The sequence below is a fragment of the Manacus vitellinus genome, unplaced genomic scaffold (assembly GCF_001715985.3).
Source record: "Manacus vitellinus isolate BGI_N305 unplaced genomic scaffold, ASM171598v3 scaffold_1_pilon, whole genome shotgun sequence".
Classification (NCBI taxonomy): Eukaryota; Metazoa; Chordata; class Aves; order Passeriformes; family Pipridae; genus Manacus; species Manacus vitellinus.
In genome coordinates, this window is record NW_021939396.1 from 6297321 (window position 1) to 6314734 (window position 17414).

General features: G+C 36.1%; 1 protein-coding gene across 3 annotated transcripts in view; it reads left to right on the top strand.

Moving 5' to 3' along the window:
• The window catches only part of ZFAT (zinc finger and AT-hook domain containing), a 113080-nt gene that overhangs the window by 82666 nt on the left and 13000 nt on the right, over nt 1-17414 (top strand). For 2 of the 3 annotated variants that reach the window (XM_008924688.3, XM_018076489.2), the window contains 6 exons: nt 1568-1717; nt 3552-3725; nt 6493-6581; nt 9048-9186; nt 14514-14632; nt 16330-16456. In XM_008924688.3, the coding sequence (XP_008922936.1) occupies nt 1568-1717; nt 3552-3725; nt 6493-6581; nt 9048-9186; nt 14514-14632; nt 16330-16456 (798 nt within the window). Of the gene's footprint in view, nt 1-1567; nt 1718-3551; nt 3726-6492; nt 6582-9047; nt 9187-10771; nt 10921-14513; nt 14633-16329; nt 16457-17414 lie in introns of those variants that run through there. The other variant, XM_029959465.1, reaches the window with a different exon arrangement.

Consider the following 17414-nt stretch of genomic DNA (forward strand, 5'->3'; position numbering starts at 1 on the left):
CTGTAGACTTTGGCAGAACAGTATTTCAAACCAAAGAGATAAGAGCTTGGCTTTATTGCCCAAAGATTAGAGTACTCAGCAGTGAAGGAGGAGAATTGGATTCTGGTCCCAGCTCTCAGAATTATCTACCTTTCATCCACTGACTGATTTAATATGATATTTCTTAATAGTTCTGAGACATGAGAGGCACCAGCTTTCATAGATCCCCACTGAGCAGACATCCTAGGCTGCAGTCATCAATGAAGGATCTAAGCCATGGAAGGCAGATGCGGGTTCAGACTTGTGTCTGTATTTTTCTTTTTTGAGTACTTTACAGCTTATCTCTGCTCAGTTCATGGACTTTTGTAGTTACCTTTTGAGGTTGTTTTCCTTGGGCATATGAGTTCAGGCAGGATTTTCGATTCCATTCTGGGGCCAATCATCAGGAGACTAGGTATGAGAGTTCATTTTTGGTAAAAATCTAAGTTTAGACAGTAACTTTCAAATTCATGAGATCTGGGACATAATAAGTCACCAGTTTTCCTGTATTAATGTTTAGATTGCATGAGTGCTGTACTTTCATTAAGTCAGGAGATAGCATTTCATTCATCTGACTTCATTGAGCAATTTGATTTACTTTTTTAAAGCATTTGGCAGTGTTTTCATTATGCATGTTTGGGACACTTTAATTTAAACTTAATTATTTTGAGCTTTTTCACTGTGACAACCAAAACATTAGATCATGTATGAAGGAAAAGCTTAGAGTTGTGTTTAGCCTGAATGAGCAAAGGCCAAGAGAGGAATCTTAATTGCTGTCTTCAGCAATCTAATTAAAAAGAAGACAGAGCCAGAATCTTCTTAAAGCTGTACAGTGAAGGGATGTGAGTTGAAGGAAGGAGATTCTGATTAGAATTAGGGAAATAATTTTGACTGTTAAGGTGTTTAGACACTGGAATGGGCCAAGAGAGGCTGTAGAATCTGCACCCTTGGATATGTTCAGAACAGGACTGTGTATGACCCCAAGCAACTTACTGTAACTTTGAAGTTGGAACTCTAAAGTTGACCCTGCTTGGAGCAGGTGACATTAAAGGTTCCTTCCAATCACATTTATTCCATGAGTGGTTTTTCCTTTAAAGTATCTGATTATCAGCATTCTGATCATTATAGCTGTGGTTGAAGTAAATTGTCTTCAGATCCTTGACATCTGGAAATCTGGGGTGAAATCTTAAATACAGTTTTTGAAAATATTGAAGAAAAAAGTGCCAGTTAATTTATGGGGAAGGTTCATAGTCAGAAAATTATTTCTAAGCCAGTAGCACAAGTACATTATATTTAAAATGTTATTTTTTTTAAAACAGGCAGTGAGGACAGTGAGTTCACAGATCAGAAGAGAAAGGACAGAGCATCCTAGGAGACCTAAAGGAAAAAAGGTCCTTGTGCTCTTTGCCCAAGTCCGTTTTGAGTGGCAGTAGGGGAAATAGAGCTTTTAAAAAGTTGGAGCGATTCAGGATCTAGCTCTTCAATATTACTTAGAGAACAAATTCCCTCATGTACTTCTGGTTCTTATTACCTTTCGTATTTCTCTCAGAGGTTTCAATGAATACTATTTCTGAGATTCTTGGCAGAAGAGTTCAGCTGAAAGGACTTATTGGAAAACGAGCTGTGAAATGTCCCTACTGTGATTTTTATTTTATGAAGAATGGATCAGACCTTCAACGTCATATTTGGGCTCATGAAGGTAAAACTCTGGGTTTAATCTTTTGGGCATATAATGAGTCTCGTATTCCGCTGAAGCTTCACTGACGTAAAAAAAAAGGATTCAGATTTATTTCTATACCTGACTCAAACTCTTTAAGCCACATTAGAGGTTAATTAATTAGTTTAATGCCTTCTGGACCACATATGAAACTGCATAATCATAACATGAATAGACAGCTTAAATGTTTTATGAAATTAATAATATTCTCATGCAATTTTTTCCAAATTCATTAATGAACATCTCTAAAGTATTTTTTCTCTATCTTCTCATGAGTCACTGCTGCTCCTTTCACATTCGCCCAAAAATACATGGTCTGAAAATCCATTAGTAAAACAATTGGAATCCAGTGGCTTTGATGTATACTTATAAATTCTGTATTTTAATTAAATCATGCAGATCATGACAGCTAACTGACACAGACACAGACATTGATCAAAAACTCATAAGATAATGCTGATCACATCTGTGACTTTTTAGGGAGAAATTCCAGTAATGTGGCAACACTGGTTAAAAATCCCTTGAACTTAAAAATCTCTGCCCAGTAGAATCCTGTGTGTACCCAGTCTGTGTATTTTTATAATATGTTGAAGACCACTTATGTGGTCTTTAGTCACGTTAATAATGTATGGAACAGATTGCCTATGCTTTTGGATTCTTTAGCCAGCCCACTGCATGAAGAGGATAATGGGATTTGATACTCTCAAACTGCTGTCTTGGTTCCAAAATGTTTGTTCCTATATAGGCAGTTCAGCATATTTGTTTGAAGGATTTAACTGTGAGTTTACCTGCCTGTGTACCATAGCCGGGTCCTCTCCAATGGCCTTTATTCCATTAAGAATTTGGGTAATATGGAATGTAGGTTAGGGCAATTCCTTGTGTATTCTGTAGACAGAGTTTTTGTATTCTGACAGGAAAGCTTGGACCCCATCTCATCTGACTATCAGGAGAAGGAGGTGAATAGAAATTTACTCCCGAATCAAAGTGTGCAATCAAGCCTGCTTAAAGCAGACTATAATTCCTCATGCTTGTAAATCTAGTTTTAAGGTCACGAATATCAATCTAAAACTGGCAGAGCCTCATGAAACTGTTGAACTACTCTGCCAGCTCAGATTTATTTGACTTTTCTTTGAAGGATTCACTTTGTTCTTATAGAACTTCTGTTAAATGACATTCTGGGTGTCTCTCTGTGTGCTTTGGACAGTTTGAGAGAGGATGCAGTTTTAAGTGCTTGCATCTTGTTGACGGATACCTCATAAGATGCACTTGCTTAAAGGATACCACTGCGTGAGCAAATCTGATATTAATTAACAATAAAACACAACTTCACACATTTAACTTCTGCTAACAAACTAAGTACCTAATGAAACAGTCCTCCTTAAAGCAGCTTTCTGCATTGTTTATTGGAGTAAACAGAGAATGGTGGTGATCTGAAGACTCTTAGTGGGACGTAAATACACCAGCTAGGCATCAGTTTAGGCAGTCTGGATTCTACTTCTAAATGAAGGATAGACACAGCAAAGCCCAAATATTAGTGTTTGCTTGGCTAAACTTAGTACTGGCTTCAGTAGGGCAATATTTGATTATAAAAGAACTCTTCCTTTCTCTGAGCAAGTTGAGTGATGCTGTCAAGAGCTCGGTATCGTTTACACAGAAGCTGTAGATGAAATTTGTTAAATGTGGATATCCAAATTTTGAAATGGTGACCTCCTTGTTGATGTTGCTCACGTGATCTGAAATTTCTGTCAAGGAAATGTCCACCCTCTTGTTGAAAGGTACAGCCTGGTTGTTTCATGGTACATTCTTTCGTGTTTAGGTGTCAAACCCTTCAAGTGCTCTCTCTGTGAATATGCCACGCGCAGCAAGAGTAACTTGAAAGCCCACATGAATCGTCACAGCACCGAGAAAACACACCTCTGTGATATGTGTGGGAAAAAGTTCAAATCAAAAGGCACTTTGAAGAGCCATAAACTCCTTCATACTGCTGATGGTAGGTGGATGTTTATTAGATTTATTTTAAGACATTATATACTAACTGTACTACAGGGCCTTATTAACAAATGTTTTTCAGTTGAACACCAAGTGTTCCCATTTGGGAAACAATTCAAAACTTTGCAAAATTAATTTCTGTGAAAGACAGACAGATGTCTCTGAAATACTTGGGTTTTTTCTTAAATTTCTGTTGGCTTTATATCCCTTCATGTTCTTACAGAGAATTTTTATTTCAATAGGAATTTGAAAATACAAATAGTTCTGTGTTTTAGTATCTTACTACTTCTTCTATGAGAACATTGTTAGGATTCTGTTGTCAAATCCAGCAACCCAGTAGACTCAGGGCCTGTGTCCCCCTGTGTAATCAGCCAGTGACAAGCCTGGGCATGTATTCTCTACAGTCTCACATGCAGCACATCATTTAGCCTGTAATTTTAATATTTCTGTGATGATAACTGAAAAAAGTAAGATGCACATCCAGAAAAATATCATGTTTTGTGTCTAAATTTAGAACACAACAATACCTAATTCTTATGTGATTGTCAAATTGAAGTAAATGATTTAGCAGATAAGTTTTACAGACCTTGATTATGATTTGATTTTGTTACTCACCTGACTGTGTGAAAACTCGTTCTACTCTTTATTGACCATTTCATTGAAATTATTTTTTTAAAAACTACATATTTATTAGCATTGTCCTTTCCCAGAAAGTGCACAGTGCTCTGTTACATCTTTAGAATGTATGTGAGGTTTCTGTGTCAGAGATACTTATTTATACTTACATATGTATGTATAAGTGAAACAGACAATCCCTTTTACATCAACAAATACATGTTACAGGAAGCACATAGTTATTGCTTTATTAGCAAAGTTACTGCAGAATTACCATAAGTTAATAAATGACTCATTATTCAAAAAGTACTTTTCAATATTTCGAAATAACTTGGTCAGTAACAAGCAGGTGTGGCACATAACATCTAAACTTCGTATGCAAGACTCAAGATTTTGCTTATCAAATGCAGTCCTCAGCTGATTCCTGGCTCTGAGAAGGAGGGAGGTTGTTGTATTTGAATGAAAAGGAAATTTCAAGCACGATCAGACTATAAAAAAAATAAAAAGGTCTCTTTCTGTAAAAAAAAATCACTGCATGGTATTAAATTTCAAAACCTTTCTGTTTTGTTTTCACCATCCGACATGTTTAAATAGTGAAATTCGACGATGAAAGCTGAATTTGTTTTCACCTGTTCTATTTCTTGAACAAAATGTGTGTGTGTGTAAGTAATTGGTGCAGTTCAGCTGAGGCAGCTTTGAAATTTGGCACTGTCAAGAGTAGCACTGTGGCCAAGCAGGAGCTCACCGTGTCTGGATTTGGTTTTATAGGTGCGAAGTTGGTTTTACATGTTTAATTGCATGCAAGGAATGATGTTCTCTTATAAATTACTGCTAGGTCAGGCTAAAACCCTGAACCAGGAATGTGGTGTTTGTGGTTTGTCAGGAGACTTTCAGCCTCTTGAATACTGACAGTTTCTCTTTGCCCAGTGTCCCTTTCCGTAGTGACAGCACTGCAGAAGTTCTGACCAGCACACGTCTTGTGTTCTTCAGTTACTTCAGAAATAAATGAGTTTGAAAGATGTTTCGCTGTTTATGAGTCTTGTCTTCCTGACTTATGAATCCAGGCAATTTTTGTTCAAATACCAGCCCTGCAAGGTCAGTTTAACCAGCGGAATATAAAGCAGTTTTCTGTCTGATTTATTCTTCTCCCAAAGACAGACTTCTCAAGAGTGACATGATAGAAACAATTCTGTAGTCCAGGGTTGTTACTGTTGCAGTTAGAAATAAAACAGAATAAATAAATAAATAAAGCAGTTTTTCATTCTTTTATTTATATACCAGAAAACATCTTAAGGATTTTTTAGCTGTGTTCTATAGAAACTTTCACACTTAGTATAAAATGCTTGTAATTTTTTCAGCAAGATCCAGAATCTAAAGAAACCCAATCTTTTTATGATAATAGAGAATATTCTCTATTTTACTTCTTCATTGTTCATTTTGGCTCTTTTGCTTTTGGAGTAGTTTTTAGCATATTCTTATTCCACATCAGACAAATGCAGTTTGCCAGACAGGGTGTTTAGTTCAGGAATGAAGTCCTTCTGTAATTAATATACCTTGTAATTTGGCTGGAAATAACAGGACTAATAGAATCTTAAAGGCAAAATATGGAGAAAGGGAGTATGAGACCCAGAAAATAAAAGGAAGGAAATTCTGTTAATTTAAAATATAACGGAAAAAGAAGATTTGTGAGAGAGAGTGCTTTGAAGGGAAAATGCATTTGAATCATAACAATTCAGTGCTTGGGACAGAAGTAGCTGAAACCATGTAAACATGATCAAACATCTGTGTTTTAAGGATTTCCAAATGTGCTTTACAAACAACAAAGTAGCTGTGCCTGCAGTTGTAAATAATGGATTTTTTTCTTCTATTTAGGCTGCACTATAACAATTCTCTTTCTTCTTTCCCAAGTGACTATTCCAGGAGAATCTAGATTATTTAATGCTTATAATTTAAAGATGATACTCGAGCCTTTTTTATTCTGCACTCTGGTCTTAGCTCTATTTAACCAAAATTTTGCAGAGTAAGTGCCAGACTTCTTGTATTGTTCATTGTTCATCCTTAGCATTTTGGAATTCATCTTTATGAGATAATAGAACCGGTAGATTTCCGAACTGAAATAGGAAAAAATATTCCATTTTCTATTCCCATTTCAGGAAAGCAGTTTAAATGTACAGTGTGTGACTATACAGCTGCCCAAAAACCACAGCTCCTACGTCATATGGAACAACATGTCTCTTTCAAGGTAAGGAAAAAAAAAAAAGCATGATTATTTAAATCATACTTAAAGTGATTAAGAAATACATGAAACTTTCGACAAGAGTTTAAAACTGGCACATTTTCTTGTTTGGTGACAATAATGGTGCATGAACATTTTAATATTTTGGAAATTTTGACTTTATATTCAGACTTTTGAGATAGGGTTATTTTGTTCATGGACAATTTGTAATTAGAATCTGTACTTGCCAAAAATATCTCTATGTTGCAATATAAACCAAACATTATTGGGTTTTTTTGATTGTCAGTCCTTGAGAGAATGAATCTAATACATACCTTAAAATGTTCTAGTGAGGTAGGAAAGCAAATCCCATACATCACTGTTCATTTCTCACTTTATTTTTCTCTGAAAGTTTGCCCGTCTTTTGTACTATAGATGAATTTATATACTCGAAAATTGAAGAGAATTAAATTTAAAACACCCCTTTTATCTGAAATATGTCTTGGAAAGAGTTTTCAATATTGTTAATGTCTCTAGGAAGTATTTAAATTAGAGATATGGTTTATTTTAATAAACTGTAGTATGGTTTTATTTCTAGATTTCATGTTGGTTCTCACTGTGATAAGTCTTGATGTAATGAATTGTGAAATGTTATATTAAGTAACTAAAAATCATACTAGTTTATTTTCCAGAAAAAGCCAGTGTTTTATATTTATGAAAATATGCACTTTAATGTAATGCTTTATCTTGGCAATAAGCATATTTCTTACTGAAAACATCATACTGTTTTTCATGTGCAACATCTTGCATTATCATATTGCTTCTAGAAAGAGTACACTGCAACCATTCTTAGTAAGCACCATAAAGCAGAAAGGAAAGCAGTCTTTTCAATGATGATTTAAATTTTGGGAGGACGAGGTATTTAAGAAAATGAAACAAGTCATCTAAAGAGATGATACATTTTGAACAAATAATTTTTCTTTCTTAAGTATGTGGCTTTGCTCTGGACTTATCTTTCGAAAAGGATTTTTTGTAAATGAAAATACATAATTTTCCTTTTTGATGGCTAAAGTGATGAATGTACTCGTAGTGCAGTTCTTGAAATACAGCTGATTCTGACCTCAGGATCAGCCTGCACATAAGTGTAGCAATTCAAGGCATTGTCAAGAGAACTGCAAAACACTGAAGTAGATCAATCATTAGTATTTATTTAAAGGAGTTCAAAACCTTTTTGTTAGTAATGTGTTCCTTCATTCTAGGACAGATGTTTGCATGCTTATCAGACTCAGAGAAATGTCACTACTTACATGACCTAATGATCCTTTAATCTATCATATTTCTCAGCTCCATGGATTTGCAATCCTGCTGTCCAATAGCAAGTAATATACACGACTTGCAAGAATGTTGAGAGTGGTACAAGAACACAGCAGTGTGTCTGGATTATTTTCTTGAAAAAACAGCAGTTTCAGCAATAGAAAAGCAGAGTACCCCTCTCTGTGAAATTGCATAGCTGAATGTCACAGTACCCTCTGAAGTGTAGGGCTAAGGGAGCCTGAACATCACTTTTCTTCTTTATTTTTGCTTTTTGGAGCCTGAAGGAAGGTCATGAGCAACAGGCTTTGGAGAGTGTTCTGGTCAATGGACCTTGACTGCAGATATTTCCCTGCTTTAAATTCATCTTCTATAAACATTTATGTACCAACCATTTTCTGCTGACTAACTTTAGGTGGGCCTGTTTGCTGAGCATGAAACATTTTCCATCCCATTCTGAGGTACTTGACTTTTCCCTAAGGACTTTGGTCCTTTTCCAGGACCCTGATGGTTATGGCAAGCTTCCTATAACTGTGATATATCTCAGTCAGGAAGTTATTCTCAAAGGTTAACTTCTGTCACAAGTGCTTTTTTTTTCCCTGTCCTTTTTGCTTTAGAAATGTCTCTCCCTGTCAGTTGAAGGGAGACATATGTTCTTAAAAATTAATTAATTTAATTCCCGAAATTAACCCACCAAATGGTCAGAGGAATGTAAGTGCCAGTGAAAGGGAAGCAGTTGGGAGCATGCTGGAGAGAAAAGGAAAGGAAAGAGATGAGCCCTGCCAGGTACCTGTTAAATTAGGTTGGCTGTCATTTGTACCTTCAGTTATTTGAGCTGTCTTACTCCCCCTTTTCAGACCAAAGCTCATAGCAACTGAGTAATTTCCTTGTAGTAGAAAATCTCCACGTGGTCAGACCTGTGATGTTCAATTATGAAAACACAGTTTACTGAATTACAAAAAATTATGTTGAAAATACTCGGTGTCTCGCACGTAATAAAAGATACTGAATTTTAGGTAATGTTTAGTTTCAACTTCCATTTATATTGAATTTTGGAAGGTGTCCTTGCAAGGTGCCTAAACCAGAAATGAATATGGTTTCTTGGGATCAAAACATTGCAGCTTAGACCTGTATCCTGAAGAAATGAGGAGATCAGTCTAACATCTTCATTTTTACTCACAGCCCTTCCGATGTGCACACTGCCACTATTCCTGCAATATATCTGGTTCCCTGAAGAGACATTACAACAGGAAGCATCCTAATGAAGAGTATGTAAATGTAGGGTCTGGGGAACCTGCAGCCGAAGCCCTTATCCAACAAGGTACATCTTCACCATATAAAATTGGTTGGTTTTTTTTTTTAAACAAACTTGTTGTAAAGATAAGCTTTTGTGCAATATGCATTCTTCAGTTTATTGAGTGTTATATGATAAACCATTGCTACTTCTTAGCAATTCTGAAATGGCCACCCTTTACCCTTCATTCAGTGTCCTTTGTTCTTGGTTTTTAAGAGGGTGAACCAAAGTTTTGTTTGACCTTGCCTGTGCTATTCATTGTTTCATACATTTATCATTTACACTTGTTTGTCTCTTTCTGTAAGTAAAGTATCACTGTCTGTTTGAATGAATGATAAATTTCTGTGACAGTTCTGCAAGGTTGAACTCAAGGTAAGGATGAGCAAGTGTAAGGAAAGAGACTGAAGAGTAAAATGGCAGCAAATTATTCCTCCACTGGTTAAACCTGGGGACAAAGAGAGTTCAGGTAAAACTGGTTGTGAATTGTGTTTTTCCCTATTTTTTGATAGAAACTACCAGCAGTTTCATAATATCTTTTGGAATCTTCAAAGTTTCTGGTTTTGTTGAAGTGAAACAGAGACCAAAATAATGCCATTGTGTTAGATGATGAATTAAATATAATTTTTCTAATATGACATTATTAATAGATGGTATTTCCAAATCATCTAAGATAGAACATTAATTTATTGAAGGCATTAATCCATGTTAAAATACTGAAGTCATGGCACAGAGAAAGATACTCAAAGTCTGAGATTCTTCCTTTAAACTTGCCCTATAAGGGAAAAATATATAACTACATTGAGGAATTTGAGCCTGTGTTATATTATATGGCATTTCTTTGTTTCCTTTTTGTCAAAAACCAACCAAACAAACAAAGAATAATTTAAAAAGTAAATCTCTGTCTATAAATTTCAGGGTAAGAATGCACAGTTTAATTTTAGGATTATTTTCACAGACAGTGAAAGCTGACAGGGAACCTGCAGTTCTTTTAAAGAAGTAATATGGACTTGGTCAGCACTCAGAGCCTCTATTCTGTAGTCACCCTGGTGCAGGAAGAACTGTGCACTATGGGGAGCTTTATTTAACTTTCCAAATATCTGAGCACTGCAAGGAATTATTTGTTCATAGCCACTCTTAAGAATAGGGACCCGAGGATGAATTCTGTTAATATAAATTAGGGATCATACTTGCAATGTTTTGAACAAATAATATTAATCATATGCTAATTAAGCTTTCCTTCCCTTTGGGAGCCAGATAAATGCACTTCTGGAAGTAATTCTTTACCACTGAAACAAAAGAACTGAAATGTTGTTGAAAATGCAGTAGTCTTACAATGAAGAAATTAGAGTGAGATGAGAGAGAAGAGCCTTTAATTTTTTCTGTAGTGGGCATCCTTTTTTCACCACGTTGGAACATTGGACAGTGATTAAGAGGATGAAATTTAACAAGTCCAAATGCCAGATTCTGCACCTAGGACAGAATTCTGTGTGACACGAGTCTAAATGGGGAGAGGAGTGGCTGGAGATCAGCCCTGCAGACACAGAATCACAGAATGGGTCAGGTTGAAAGGAACCACAGTGGGTCATCTGGTCCAACTTTCCTGCTCAAGCAGGGTCATCCTAGAGCACATGGCACAAGATTGCATCCAGAAGGATGTGAAGGTCCCTGACTGCATCCAGAGGGAAACAAAGCTGATGAAATGGCTGGAAGACATGTCCTGTGAGGAGCAGCTGAGGGCTCTGAGCTTGTCTAGTTTGGAGAAAAGGTAGGTGGCTGAGGGGTGACCTCACTGCTCTCTATGACTTCCTAAGGAGGCAAAGGGAAGAGAGAGGTGATGAGCTCTTCTCCTTGGTATCCAGTGACAGGATGCACGGCAATGGTTCAAAACCATGTCTTGGAGTCTTAGACTGGACATTAGGAAGAATTTCTTTACTGAGAGGGTGGTCAAACAGCTGAACAAGCTTCCTAGATAGTTGTTGATGCCTCAAGCCTGTCAGTGTTTAAGAGTCATCTGGACAATGCCCTTAACAACACGCTTTGGCTTTTGGTCAGCCCTGAATCCATCAGGCTGGATGGTTGTTGTAGGTCCCTTGAACCAAAATAGCCTATTCTGTTCTTTCTGTCTCTGACTTTGCATCCCTCTTTCTCTTCCCTTCCTTACACATTATTTATATTTCCTGTGCTGCCAGTAGTGCTGTGCCTGTTTTCCACGTGTTCACCTCATTTGAGGAGCTTTAGAGCAGTAACAGGGCATCAAATCCATGTAGGAGCTATAAAGTCAGTGTCTCTTCTCAGGACTCTGCTATGAAGAAAGCCATGTTAATAGGTGCAATTTTCCCACATTCAGCTTCCTTTTCCAACTCAATTTCCTTCTCTGTGATGGATCACACAGATCTTGCACAGATCAGAGATTTCTTAGCATGCTATAGAAACATCAGTTTTTCTCAGTCTTTTGGTATCTCACTGGGGGAAAAGTGTTCCTTGTGGGAAACATTTGCTTTTGGAGGTTATAAACATGAATCCTGTTGAAGTTAATAAAAGTTTTCCTGATTTGGAAATCAGATGATGTTCTCTATTTGGTTTACACAGCACAAACAGATCACTGTGGACACATTAGGCAGTATGACAAGTATGTCATACTTGTCATATATGACACTTGTATGTCATGCAAGTTATTAGATATTAGGAAGAAATCCTTTACTGTGAGGGTGGTGAGGTCCTGGAACAAGTTGCCCAGAGAAGCTGTAGATGCCCCATTCCTGGAAGTGTTCAAGGCCAGGTTGGATGGGGTTCTGAGCAACCTGGTGTACTGGAAGGTGTCCCTGCCCATGGCAGAGGGGTTGGAACAAGACGATATTTGAGGTCCCTTCCAATCCAAACCGTTCTATGATACTGTGTTTCTGAGCTGTTTGGGCCAGGAGTTGCATCTTGCTGTCTGACAAGCTTCTGTTTAGTTCCAGTTTACTGTATTCATAGGTGCAAAGAGCAATTTTGGAAAATTATTCATGTATTCATATAAGAGAAGAAGACCTTTCAGACCTGATATTAAACAAATCCTTTGAAATGAAAGGACTGTAGATGAAAAGGAAAAGGTGAGAGAACCAGCAAGCAAGAGGATTTGGAAAGAAATTGAGAGGGGAAAGTAACAAAGATTAATATCTAATAAAAGCTGTCTGAATCTATTCATATTGTATTCTGCTCGTTCTAAGTTACCCACTGAGCCCAGAGTGAATTCCCTCACACTTGCTTGTCTCCTCTACTCTCAGCTGGGTTTTGATTGCATTGCAGGCACTGCAAATAATCTTAATTGGAAATATTTATATGAATGTAGACTGCTGGACTGTACTCAAGATTCCTAGAATGAGTTTATAAATAAATGAATGATTCATAGAAGGGACCATGTTCATTTCAGCAACTGCACTGCCAAGGATAGACAGCAGTATTTAATTTCTGAGCTTGTATTAGAAATTGAGATCACCTAGGATCAGAGAAATACTTGGGATTTTGCAGTATGTGTGTATGTTTCTTAGTTTAAATAGAAGTCTGTGATCTGACATTTATTTTTGTATTTTAAAGTAATAAAGGAAAATAAATAGCATGAGAATTTGATGTATTCTGCAGAGGGTACAAGAATATTAGATATGCATTACCCACTAGTTTTTCTGCAAGGCCCTGCTCATTTCATAGCTTGTTTTTTATTTTTTTTTTGCTTTGTGTTGGGCAGAGCACATAACATTTTTCCCAAATTGTTTCTTTTCTCCTCATGGATACTCCCTACCATCCGTTGTTCTGTTTTTGTATCTGAGAGACAGATTTTCACTTTGTGTTTGTGCAGTGACTTGTGCAGTACATACATGACAATCTAGTTGTGTCCTCTATGTTCTGTTATACAAATACTATCACATGCTTTCTTTGGACAGAAAATAATAATTGTCTTATGGAGGTTTAAGGCTAAAAATAAAATGGAGAGCAGATGTCAGTGGAAGCAAGTTGTGGAGATATACAATATCTGTGTGCAGTATTTTGCTGCAAACATCAGTTTTAGTTTTGAAAGTAGTTAAGGCGTATAATTCATTGACTTTGTATGTCACCTATTATTTTAAAGAATGATATAAAACTAATTTTTCTGAGCTTTCATATCAACTCACTGACACAGAGTTATGTATTACCAATTTAATTCTATGCTTCTGTTATTTGTTCTTTAATTAAAGCCATAATGACAAAAGTTACAGATTTAATTTACCTGATGTGTTGTTAAAATAGTTTTGATATCAAAGTAATGTGGAAGAGTGTTCACTGTTTCTCTCCAATGGCTTTTTCCTAATGCTACAGATTGGTGTGAAATTAATATGTAATTTCATTTAATGTAACTAAATATATCTTTGTTCTAATCTGAGCTATTTGAGTGAAACTATTTCAGTTTTGTTTAAGATGGAGTACTGAGCATCTACTGTAACAGTAAAATTTGGTAAAGGCCTATAATAGAGAGCAAAGAGGGGGATTTTTAGAGGAATAATAAGGGTTGGTGAAATACCCTAGTGACTGTGTGTAGTTATATTCTGTTTTAACAAAATAAAAAGTTTATTTCTTTTCACCTGGTAGCATACCATATGGTAGGTTTTCATTAATGTAAAATGGGATTTTTTTTTCTAATCACCTTATTTATAAAAGGCTGTGCAACCAGGTCTTGGCTTATAACCAGCTTCTGAGAGTCTCTTTGAAGTATTTGAACATGATGGGTAAGAATTATCATTTGCCACAGTAATGTGGAGTCAGCCATCTGGTATCATAGTTCCTAGAGTGGAATGAGGCACTTCCCCAGCCATTAGATTTGTTAGAGTGAGTTCTGGTCACCTAATGCAACACTTTATCACATGCAGATTATTTTTATTCTACTTTAGTCAATAGAGGGAAAAAAAGAGAAATACTTATTTGCATAATTACAAGCAGCTGAGATGTGACACTTGGCCAAATGACTTTCATAAGAAAAAAAAGTAAAAGCTGCTTAATCTAATGTAGAAAATTTGATTCTTATGATTTCATCATGCTCAGTTTTTTACCTGTAATGCTACATGCTGACACAGTGAACATTGTGGTAAATTCATGCTACGCATCATTTTGTAGACAGAAAACTTAGATTTACAGTTTTGTATGTTAACATAAAACTCTCAAAAGCAAAGATAGTTTGTTGAAGATGACATTATGTTGTTAACTCTTCCTAGTTTACTTTGATAATGTATCAAAAATATTTGTTTGAAACTTAAGAAATGGGATCAAATTAAACAGTTTGTTACTGCCTTGAAAAAGAATTTGTATGAAAATAACTCAAGGAATTTATTTGTGTTTCCCTATAGGTGGCATTAAATGTCCTGTTTGCAGCTTTGTGTATGGTACAAAATGGGAGTTCAACAGGCACCTTAAAAACAAGCATGGAATGAAGCTGGTGGAAAATGATGGGGAGACCAAGTGGGAGGTAAAGTTGCCATGGCTTTGACCCTGAGATCTTTTAAAATTCTGGGGAGAAAAGGAAGGATAATAATAAGAACTGTACAGAAATGTAGATTTGACTTCATGTAAGCTTAGAAGGTTGTGTGATCTCATCTTCATTTGATGCAGACGTTGCTATGACTGTTAAACTTTAATATATGGTAGGATTAACAACCTTGTAAATGCTTATTTTTTGCATTTTAGCACTCTAGTCCTCTATTTGCAGCAGAAAGGTTGAAAGTTTTAGCAAAAAAGATGTGAAATTGGAAAACTTACTGCATTTTTTATATGCCAAATTTTAATTGGTGTTAACTGCAAGATGAGTAAAGCTGAAAACTTGTATTGAGTTAATGAAAAAAAGTTATCTTTTGGTCCAGAGAAGATTAGAATCTAGAAAACTGAATCTTGAAATTGAACAGCTGAAAAAATTGTAATGTTATACAGAGTAAGTCTTCTATCATTTGTTCTATGATTTCAGCTTCAGTCCAAAGTATATGGAAAATGTGGATCCTTTCCAACTCAAGACTATTCTGTGATTCTGTGAAAATCAAAGTATCTCTAAGATCAGACTTTAAAAAAGTCAAGTTAGGCCTAAGAAACTGAGTTTGGAAAAAACCAAACAACCTGAATTTTCTCCATTTGGGGTGAGGTAGGGCAGGGCAGCTACCTTGAGAGGACAATACCCCTTTCAAGCTTTCCTCTGCTGTCATACTTAGGGCAATTTGTTTTAAAATGGAAACTCTCACCCTTACAGAGCAGAGCTGACTGCAGATACAGAATCTCTGGAAAAAACCACAGATTTAGACACTTTTACTTAAAAAATTACAGTTGGCAAGTTGAGTCTCTTCCACTGCCTAAGTAGGCTGGTTTTGATATTCAGTGAGAGGAAGAAGCCAGAAGTCAACTGCAGTTGGCTGACCTGCACTGTTAAGACCTCTTCTGCTAAATTTTGGCCTGGCCCCCATTATTAATCTAATACCTGATTTGTGAGAGCTGACCTGCGGGTCTTGTCTAATAGTTATTGAGTATCCACACACAGAAGGTTAAGTCCTTGAAAAATACGGGATTAGGTTCTATTTGGACAGTTATTCAAAGAATACAGGACAAGCATTTTAAAATGTAGTCCTTCAAAGTCTTGTATCCACATTTCAGATGATTCTCTGTACACCTTCCCAGTAGATGCCCAAAGTTAAAAAAATGAGAGGACATCCCATGTGCAGACATGTCTCTGCTGCTGAAGTGGCTATAAAGAAGGAGTCCCATCAGAGCAGGAGTACATATTAAGAGCTTGTATTGAAAAACATAGTTCATGGAAAGGATAACTTTTCTGAAACAAAATGCTACTTTCAAATTGGAGTCATGTTTTACCAGATCTGCATTAATTTTGCTCAAAAGGTCTCTGCTAAACCCTAATACAATAGAAGTCTATTGTTAGTTCTAAAATAACTGCAACAAAAATAAATCAGGATAATTTAGCATATTTAAAACAACTTTTGAACTAGAATCTAGAAGAAAATTGTGGGATGATATCCTGACTCCCATGTAATATTCTTCTTGAATTCTGTTTCACACAGTATTTCTATAACTTTTGTTACAATACTTGTTGTCCAAATCACATTCCATATTGTTCTTTAAATTGCTAAAATGACATTATTCATGCCTTGGCTGGGTTTTGTTTCCAAGTTAACTGCTGAAGTTTCTGAAGAAGCAGCCACTCAGTATGTCCATATCACGGAGGCTGGAGAAGATGTTCAAGGCACTCAAGCTGCTGTAGCTGCATTACAGAACCTTAGATATACTTCTGAGAATGGTAAGCTACCTTTTTTCTAGGTTGGAACACAAAATACATCTTTTTTTCATAAATACCTAATTCTTTTGAGTACGCTGGGCAATATAAGATCTCCTGTGATCTCCTATTAAAAATGATGAAATTAGTCATCCAGAACTTACTTCTTGGGGGCTATATTTTCTTTGAGGATAAATGAGAAATTACCATTCTTTATGAATTTCTGTATCCTTAAGTCATTAATGCTTATCACAGCCTGTTTTGCACTTTATTATTAGCTGTGTGGAATTTCCTACCTCTATTATTAAATATACTGTGAAATTAGCTATCTTGGCAGAGTAGATGGTGTGTATCTAATGGCAATTCCCTGGCTATTATTTCTCTCCCTGCTCGAGGCAGCCAGTCTGCAGGAGTGACACGGTGGAATAGCTCATTTACCACATTCCCAAGGCAGTACTAACAAACTCAGTTTTGATGGCACACAAAACTAAGTGAGCTATTCTGTATCAGACTGAGGAAGAAAAGAGTGGTATTAGATAATGGTTGCTAAGGGAGAAATAACAAAAAATGGAGGAAAAGAAAAGTGTCCAGATTTCTGAAAGTGTTAAAACATCAGAGGCTAAAGTAGGTTTGGTTTATGTGTTTTGGTTTTATATATATATATAAAAATAAGTAGTTATCAGAAGACAGCATTTTACAGTTGTTTACCATCGTGGTCTTTATAGCTCATAATACAAATAAATAAATAATGATTATGGAATATGCTGCACAACACGGCAGTTTTGATTTTAAGCACAAGGCTGTAGTTTTCAGAGTAGAATGATGTGCTTTTTAGTGCAACCAGCTTCAGATACTCCTTCAGCATATTCCCTCTCAGTATGAAAAACAGTAGCATTTTGTCTAAAGGCAGTTTTATAGGAAAAAAACCAAGCAAACATTTTTCAATACTCAGATAAAGTTGTTTTGTATGTAAATAACAATA